Below are 9,528 nucleotides of genomic sequence, written 5' to 3'. Positions count from 1 at the left end.
CATGAAGAGGAGGGGGGCGAAGAGGAAAATTCATGTTTCATCTTGTTTGTACATGACACCATACACTTACGATGTGTAAACCAGTTCAGTAAATTCAAGATCGTGCATGTTACGTCCAGATACATTAATCTTCATTCCTTTATATATTAAACAGACATTTCCACTTTGTAAATACGTTAATAATGCACCATTATCTGCTTCCAATTTTTCAGTACAACGACCAGGTAAAATCACTTTTTCACCTCCTTCAAATGTCACACAGGCCTTCCTACCATATACCGTTGTAATTATCTCACAGTTTACAATACGAAATGGTACTCCAATCTCCAAATCTCGCATTTTTGTAAAGGGTACCATTGATGGCTTATTAAGCTTATCTAATAAACTCATTGACGATGACATCTTTAAATTTTTTTGACGTTTCTTCCTTTGCAACAGCTGCTAACAGAATGATCTACACAAGCACATACGTTCCGCTTACGCTCTTCGCAGGAGGGGTGAGGGGTTTGGGGATTCAAATTATTAACCAATAAACGACAAGAACACGAAAAAGGCATGTTTTATCTTGTTTTTTACATCTGGTAGGCGTCCAAGAGTATACTTCCTTATTCTAGCATAGCAACACACTGGTTTACAACGATTTAAGCCCCGTGGGAACGTTCCCACGGCCAAAATTTTCCCACGCTTATGAAGGCCCTCTATTCTACTATATGATGTTTTACTTTTTAAATTTTCAATACTTCCGTGTACTCCTAAAAAATATAATAAAGAAATAACGTCCTTTTAAAAAGAAAATTAAATTAGTACTCAATCTCCACAAAATTTGCAATCGATCAGTCAAAACGGCATCTTTCCAGAATTTGTAGTTTCCGAGATATCATTGTTAAAAGAATTTGCCACAAACATATAAACTTTTATTGACCACAAACATGTAAACGTTGCTGCGAATGAATATGTGCACGTTTTATGGTAGTTTTCGATGTAGCTAATACAGTGTCCCTATGTTCTGTACTTCATTTGTATACCCTGGTAATTGTTACAGAATTTTCTTCAATGAAACTGTAATTCCTTTCAATTCCAGAAATTATTATATGACAATCGACGTTCCCATTCCAGTATTTCATCATTTTTGCAGAGATATTTGGGGCAGGATTCCTGCTATACAATTTTCTGAGGGGGACAATCCTCTCCTAGAAAATTTCTGGGGGGGACGCGTCCTCCTCATCCCCTCGGCTGGCACGCCCATGCATAGCGCGTTATACACGCTCACATTCAGTTTAGAATAAACTGAATGTGTGCGTGTAAAATGCGTTAAGTAGTTACTTTCTATGCATGCTGACAGTAATTCTATAAAAATCCTTGAAATACTGCTTTGTTTCGAATGATGTGTTTTCAAGTTATTAAAAACTGTCTTATTAACATGAAGAGCTACAACAGTTGATCATTTTCCCTAAACCGGATTTTGGATTTGTCTGAACTTTCAAATGCGATTTCTCTAAAGCACTAATTTTTGACAACGCACTTTGCCCACCCACCCGTCAACTGTGCGTGCCGAAAACTTGAAAACGTATTATGCAAGTTAAAATTATGTATTATTGTAAGATATTCAACTGTTGATCATGCAATGGAGAATACTTCAGAAATGCTTGAGCTACGTGCGATATTGATACTACAAAGCAAACTACGTATATTATGTATACTTGTCATTTGGAACATCATAATTATCCAGTCGCCACATTTACTCAATATACCCCGAACTTATGAGGCTTTGGAACGCCCCTGTTCCGGAAACACAGAACGCTGTAATTGTCTAGCAAGGTCATTTGAAAAAAGAAAGAAAATAATCCCACACACTGCTGCAGCCGTATCCTACATTCATTGACCACATGGCAATTTTTCCACTGGAATCAATAGTGTTGCTCAGTGACTGAGTACAGAGTATGATTGTGCCTATACAGTCAGTTGGAACTGTTTGATACAGTTTTTATTTTTTTTGTAAATAACTTTGGAATAGATCAGTCTGCTTGAGAAAACTTTTCTGTATTTTCTTTAAGAAAGCGCCATTTGCTACTGGTCTCCAAAACTATATACAAACCGACTGATTAATTTGAAAGTTTGGGGGCACTTTGGCTCAGGGTAGAGCGCTTACCTCTGGTACGTGTGGTCCCTGTTTCGATACCCGACCAGATAAGCTTGTGGCGGACAACATCGTATCCGTGGCTGTTCTCGGGGTACTCGTTTCCTTTGACATTTTCATTACACCATTTCTTCCATCATCATCCTTAATCATCCGTCTTCCTTAGCGTAAAGGACATAATCGTGGGATATTCATTTCAATTCGAAAGTTATTCACAGAAGAAATGTTATACACTTTTGAAACTGACTGTACGTGGTGACACCTATTGAAAATACTCATTGTTGTTTGTTATTAGACAGCAGTTTATAATCTGTGTACTAACGCATTGTGTTACTCAGTGAGGTACTTCGGTTGTGGGCTCGAAAAGACAATACGTGAAAGAGCACATTTGTTTAAAAATAACTAAAATAAGTAGGTAGGAGGTCACAAACCATTAGCCAAGCAGAGTGTTAAGCTTCACTGTCTTTAAAGGTAGTGTTTAAGTTGATACGCAAGCAAATTTTTGGAACTTAATGAAAAATGTTGGAGTTCATCAAAACGGAAATGTTTGTCTGCTAAACGTGAAGTGTAGTGAATATCTTTCGTAGCTCCCTGTTATTGATTCAATCTATAATTTTATTGCTGTATGTGTAAAGTAAGAGTGTTTGCACACAAGGCCAGCAATGCCGGTGGAAACCCCGGCAAAGCAGTTCACGGCGCTGAAAGATACTTTAGGACGTGAAACAGAGAACATGAGTCCAGTTTTCAACAAAACATATCTCCTTGCCTTGTTGTACTTACGACGTAGGAACAGGAAACGTAGTGCACGCAACCATCACCACCATATTCAGCGCCAATATAGAGATGAGACCCTATATATCACCAATAGAAATGTTGGTACTTGCAATTATTATTATTATTATTATTATTATTATTATTATTATTATTATTATTATTATTATTATTATTATTATTATTATACTATAAAGCTCGAACGAAGTTACTGACTTCTGACTGATCACGGAAATTCTAACCCATTACCATCAGAGGTAAAGACTGTGAGTGTTTTTCTTTTTTTTAATCACTTCCTGGTAGTCGGTTTTAATGACAAAAAATTTGCAGAAGTTCAATTATCGAATTCTAAAGCTGGTGAGAAACCCACAATAAACTTTGTCCGAATATCAAATTTTATTTTATTTTTTTAAAAATCTTTATTCTTTAAGAAAGACCCTGCGGAGAATTTTTGGTCATCAATTCATTTTCTCCTCAGAATTCGTATTTTGTTTCTCAATCGTCGATTGCGGCCATTTTCAGTCGCTCATGCGGGTAAAACTAACCCCCTAATCGGATAATCGGAAAAGACTTGAATGTACAGTGATCAAGGGATCCCAATAAATGAATCTTGATGCGTTTTTTCTTTCTTCTTTTTTTCGATCACATTCTACTCCTCATTAAGCCTATTGAGTTACGAAACATTCCTAACTCTCTAACCTACCTTTTTATTTTTTGTTAGGTCTAGCGGAGAAACTCCATTGTGAACGCAGGCTAGTTATTAACAATAATAATAAAAGTAATAATAATGCTAGTAGCATTAATTGATAGCGTTTTTTGAAGGCTCCTGGACACGTAAATTTTTGGTGGGCAACATCGTGTCCGCGCGTTTCCTCGGGGTACTCCCGTTTCTTCCCACATTCTAATTCCAGCAATTCTTCCATCATCATTCACTTGCGTTAATCATCTGTCTCCCTTATCTAAAGGGCATAATCGTGGGACGCTAAACTAGAAGATTGTTTTTTTTGTAGTAAGGATTACATTGTGAATAAGTTATTTTATTATTTTAAAGAACTTTTTTTTATTATTATTAAAGAAAGGAATATACAACAGCCTACATTATTACTCTGAACTTGCAATGTCCATTATATTCATTCAACGAATTGTCGAAATCCACAATGCTATAATATATTAAAATGTAAATGCATTAGGTTACAATCAGAGAGAGAGAGAGAGAGAGAGAGAGAGAGAGAACAATTTAAAATAATAGGAAAAAAGTGGACGAAATACCTGACAGAAATTAGATATCCAAATTTCCTATATTGTATTTGAAGAAAATTATTTAAAGAGAAATCGGTACCCTCCAGATTTCCCACATTTTATATTTTATTTAATGAAGTGAATTAGCTCTCAAAAAAAAAAAAAAAAATCTGAAGTTGTTTCTAGGGCGAGACAATAATTAATAATAATAATAATAATAATAATAATAATAATAATAATAATAATAATAATAATAAAGAACTGTCATAGAAAAAATGGAAACAAGAAAACTCCAAACACAAGAAACGAAACAAGAGTACACAGCGTTTTGTCACTCACTCCAGCTAAACTGCAGAAATGTATTAGGTGTCCGGTATTTTCGGCCGCGTGTGCATCCACCTATATAAGAAAAAGCATTGCCCCCGATAAAGCCGGGGTCGGCGGTAACGCTAGTACGTGTGCAAGTTAGGATTTGATTAGATTCAAACCGAGGTCGTCAACGGCATTGCCGATATCGTGTGCAAATGCACTAATGTTAAGATCCCACAGGTTTTCTGACAGTTATAATTTTCGTATGTCTTGATATGGACAGAGAGAAATCATATTTATCATTGTTTCCCAGGTTAATCACATTCTCCGCGCTGGAGGGAAGATCCCACGTCGACTTGAGTAATATGCTGGAGAAAATATTCAGTGATGAGCTAGCGATACAGATGAGCTGGGGAAAGGCAGTAGCAAAAAGTTTGAGAAGAAACCGTTTTCTACGACAAAGATATACAGTAAAGTGAAATGTAAGTCTTCTGTCAGTATAATAATCTACAAGGTGTCCAATATACAATGCAACCCGGAGTTTGGAATAGTAGAACTTTTGAACCTGAAGCGATACACACATAATGATTATACCAAATTGAAGCTTTGTTCATGGATATATTTTTAAACTAGGAAGCAACGATTGAAGTACACTAGGAACCACACATTGTTTCCAGATGTAACCGAAGGTATAAATCAATTTCTTTGCAAAACATGTAAATTGACTCATAACTCATACGTATGGATATTCTGTCGTTAATTTTCAGTTTGATTGGTTGTAGTTGCTTGGAAACTATGGAGCAGAAAAAAGAATTCTTCATTTCACCGATACCTAATCGGTTGAGGTCTCTATAAGGGAGAACTAGGAAAATCGTAGTTTTCATAAATTAACATATTAAATTGGCAACACTGCTGATGTTCCAGTGCATCAAAAGGTGTGTTAAAGATCTGTCCACATTATACAAAACTTTTTTTTTTTTTTTTTTTTGCCGAACGCGTGAAAAATGTAAATTGAGAAATTTCAAATTTGTGAATATTTAAAAAAAAGAAGCATTCCAAAATAAAACTGCTGTAATTATTCGTGAAAGTTAATAGTCTGCACTCATTTCCTTTAGGTGCCTTTTAGTCGTTTATTATCCGGTTGTGCATTAATTACAGAACTTTTACAGTTGCATTCAAGTTTATCACCATGAAGCCTTGCTGCAACAAATAGGGCTCTTGAATGAAACTGAGTTCTTAATATGTTCTTCGATCTGGTGAAATTTCCGTAAGGGGATGTCTACCCATCATCAGGGGCTTCAGAATCTCCATAAGGTAACATGTAAAATTTAGTTCATAAATATCTTACAAAATACTGCACTTAGTAACTTGCAATTTTCTATACGAATGCCAAAGAGCAATACAAAGGAGGTGGTTATCTTAATTTTAAACTTAATGACTTAGATTAATTGTAATAATTACTTCCGTAATGACGGAATCACTATTGCAGGTAAAAGATTCAAAGACCACTTTCATACTTCATAAATTACTACGGGTGACATTCTTTGAAGAACACATGCTGGGAAGGAATACATTGTGGCAATTTGAGGAGCAAAACTCGTGTCTACCACATCGATTTTCCTTTCCACTCCTACCACCACTTCCCTCCTGAGTTCCTACAACTTTACGACGGCAACTATAGAACAAAGATAATGATCTTTGAAACCTCAGTATCGAACATATGTTTCCGATTGCTTTTCTACATCTTTTGTTGCTCCAAGCGGACAGATTCTCCGAACGGCTTTCACCTCTGCCACTGACAAGTATAGTACTATACCTAGGTTCTAGGTACAACCAAAGAAAGTCTAAATGTTTCTTATTTGCCTATTTGTTTTGTTGTCTGGATGGATAGATTTCTTTTCGTTTTATATTATTCGTCACAGAAAACCACATGATGTTTCTGCTGTTAGAAAGAATTAATTGTATGCAGGGGTGGCAAAAATCAAATTTTCCTTTTTTTAATAACTAGTTTTTTTTTTTTTTTTACCAAAACTTTTTTATATATTTACCATACCCGTGTATGCATGTCTGTCCAAAGTATATATAGGGAAAAGTAGCGTAGTCTTCGCTAAACGAAGAGGAAAAAATGTGGTGGGCGGAACCTTGCTGTGACGTAAGCGAGAGTACGGATCAGAGAGAAAGCAGACGACATCTCTTGTTGACAGCGCGCGCTTTTCGTAGTGTCACGGTACGCCAAAATTCAGTAATAGGTTTTAAATATCAAAATTCATTCATTTTTATTAATTGGCTAAAAAGAGGAAAATTGAAGTATTGTTTATAAATTAACTTGTAGTAAGAAATTAATTATGTTGCAGACAGACAGATTATAACACCAGATTACATAGTGCTTATGATTGTTGTTTTCATTAAGTAACAGACACGAGTCTGCAAGTGTCACAAGAATATAAACAAATACTGAAGCAACAAGAAAAATGTAAACTCTGTATAAATTTGTGTTCACAATTACACATTATCAAAATTAGGTAAAATTGTGAAAATCGCAGACGTAAACTGTCTGGAGTTTTGGTCAATGAGAGAAAATGCAGAAACTGCGGTTTCAGCGCAGAGATGTATGAACTGCAGAATTTGGTAAGAGAGAACAACAAATTCGTCATAATGATAATTAACATAAAAAGGTTATGGCGGACTGAATAGAGATCAGTCGCAGGAGATCTATTAGTTAATCAGTCGTTAGGATCAGTTGGATCAGTCGCAGGAGATACGTTAGTAGATCAGTTCTTGGAAATCCATCTGTAGAACAACAGCAAGTTCCAGTGGACATCCATCCACTGTGTGGGACATCGACGACGAACTCCGTGTCTAGGAGTTCGACTCCAGTCTATAACGAAGATATGTAGTAATGCATCTCTGTTACTCTCAAATTGACTGAATCGCCAACAGGTTTATTAATGTGATCAAGCAATTCTACTTAAATCGACATCACAACATCCTACTCCTAACTCTACTAAAGTAAAAGATAATAAATGCTTAATTAAAGTTAAATGCCTAGATTATAATTATTTAATCACCTTCGCATGTTAAATACAAAATCCTACTAAGTAGGTTGGTGGAGATATGTTTAGAATTTAATTCCTGTCTACTTTGGATGGTAGACAGAAGCGACTTGTATTGTGTCACTAATTTCTCTACATCCCAGCTTTAAAGGCACGACACGATATAAAGTTGACAGTAGTGATGCTCTGAAAACAGTGCTATTTTCGACTTATATAGTTTTTGTGTTTTTCAAGGTAATAGGAATGAGAATCTGAAATTTTGCGAGAATGCTGTATACGTGTGACTGTGCGAAAATGCCATCTACTTGTGCCATTGCGACTTGTCCGAACAATGCTAAGAAAACTAAAGATATAAACTATTTTTGTTTTCCTAAAGATCCTATTATTTGCCGGGAGTGGATAGGAAAGTGTAAGAGGCAGGACAGCTTAAATCCGAAGACTTCTAGGGTGTGTTCAGTTCACTTCAAAGATAGTGACTATGTAAGGAATTTGAAATCGGAATTATTACATTTAAGTGCGCGACCTCAGCTTAAAAAAGATGTTGTGCCAAGCTTGAACATTCCGCTGAGTGTATCAGCATCATGTTGTGCCAAAAGTATATGTAATCGTATGAAAAGTGACCGTAGTGTTCGAGTTCAGAATAGAGGAATTCGTAAGCGTGCTCTTGCAAATCTTGAAAGCATCTCACCACGTAAGAAATTCAAATGTTCTCCTGTAAAATCTAATTCCGTCTCGACATCGTCCTCAAATGAAATCTGTGATAACCCTGTAACAGATTTGCCAGATAAGTTAAGACAGGCACAGAAACAGATTGAAATCCTTCAAACTCAACTGCGAGTAAGTAATACTACAGTGACAAGGTTAAAACAACAATGCAATCGTATCCGAAATCGAGTACAACCTTTAAGACAGAGTGTGAATTTGTTGAAGAAAGAGTTGATTAGAGTGGGCAATCAGAAAAAGTCCTGCGTTGAAAACAAAACTATCGCAATGCTTGAACAATATTTCACACCTAATCAAATACAGTGTTTTTTAAAGCGAAAACGTAGGCCGAAAAACTGGTCGAAGCGTGATGTTTTGAATGCATAAGCTCTTCGATCTGTTTCGCGAAAAGCGTACAGGTATGTCAAAAATAAAATGAAAATACCTCTTCCCAGCATGTCTACTTTAAGAAACTGGACTAGACAATTTCAATGCAGACCTGGCCTACTGCATGCTGTAATTGATATTATGAGGAGCTATGGACAATCATTGCATCCACGACAAAAATGTTGTGTTTTGTCATTTGATGAAATGAATGTTTATTCAAAGATTGCGTACGATGAGGAGAGTGATTCCATCATGGGGCCATTCAAGAATGCACAGGTAAACATTTATTTTCAATAACCTATGAATAGGCTAACTTAAAAAAAAAAAAAAAAAAAAAAAAAACAAAAAAAAAAACAATGTCTGTACCCTGTTATTCACGTTCAGATAAAGCGAGAGTTTAAATACCTTCATGTAAGGATATAACATTTCTCTCATTACAAGTATCAATTTGCGGATTTGTTTACTTGGAATTAGTTACTCACGATACTGGACAAGACGAGATGAGAAATAAGATTTCTTCGTATGTTCTAGTAAAATTTTTAGACTCCATTAATTCTCATTAATTAATGTAAGAATTCCTCATTAATTCTTACATTAATATGAACATACATATGTTAATTAACGTCTGAGGGAGATAACGTTACGTTACGGAAACTTGCGAATTATTTTGACTTTAATAAAAAAGTAGGCCTACATACTCTGGTCAGAAAATATTAATTATTTAAATTCTTAGACGTCTCGTCTCGTTTCGCAAAATCATGTAAAAATTTATGCTTTATTATTTTCTTAATTCCATCTAGAAATTATCAGAATCCACCAACGTCACTAAAGATTCATGAAGAGAGTGATATAACATACAAACCATATTATGTAGTGACTTGTGAATCCTCAAACGTTGATAAATCCTCTTCATTATGTTCATTCAATTAA

General features: G+C 35.5%; 1 protein-coding gene across 1 annotated transcript; it reads left to right on the top strand.

Annotated features, from left to right (window-relative positions):
• Window positions 1-7,776: 7,776 nt before the first annotated feature.
• Window positions 7,777-8,598, top strand: LOC145687599 (uncharacterized). The gene has a single exon (XM_081761065.1). The coding sequence runs from the start codon at window positions 7,777-7,779 to the stop codon at window positions 8,596-8,598; it is 822 nt and encodes a 273-aa protein (XP_081617191.1).
• Window positions 8,599-9,528: the final 930 nt, after the last annotated feature.

The sequence above is a fragment of the Thermobia domestica genome, chromosome 6, assembly GCF_964235325.1.
Source record: "Thermobia domestica chromosome 6, izTheDome1.hap1.1, whole genome shotgun sequence".
Lineage (NCBI taxonomy): Eukaryota > Metazoa > Arthropoda > Insecta > Zygentoma > Lepismatidae > Thermobia > Thermobia domestica.
The sequence above is the reverse complement of the archived record's forward strand: the minus strand, read 5'-3'. Positions and strand labels throughout refer to the sequence as shown.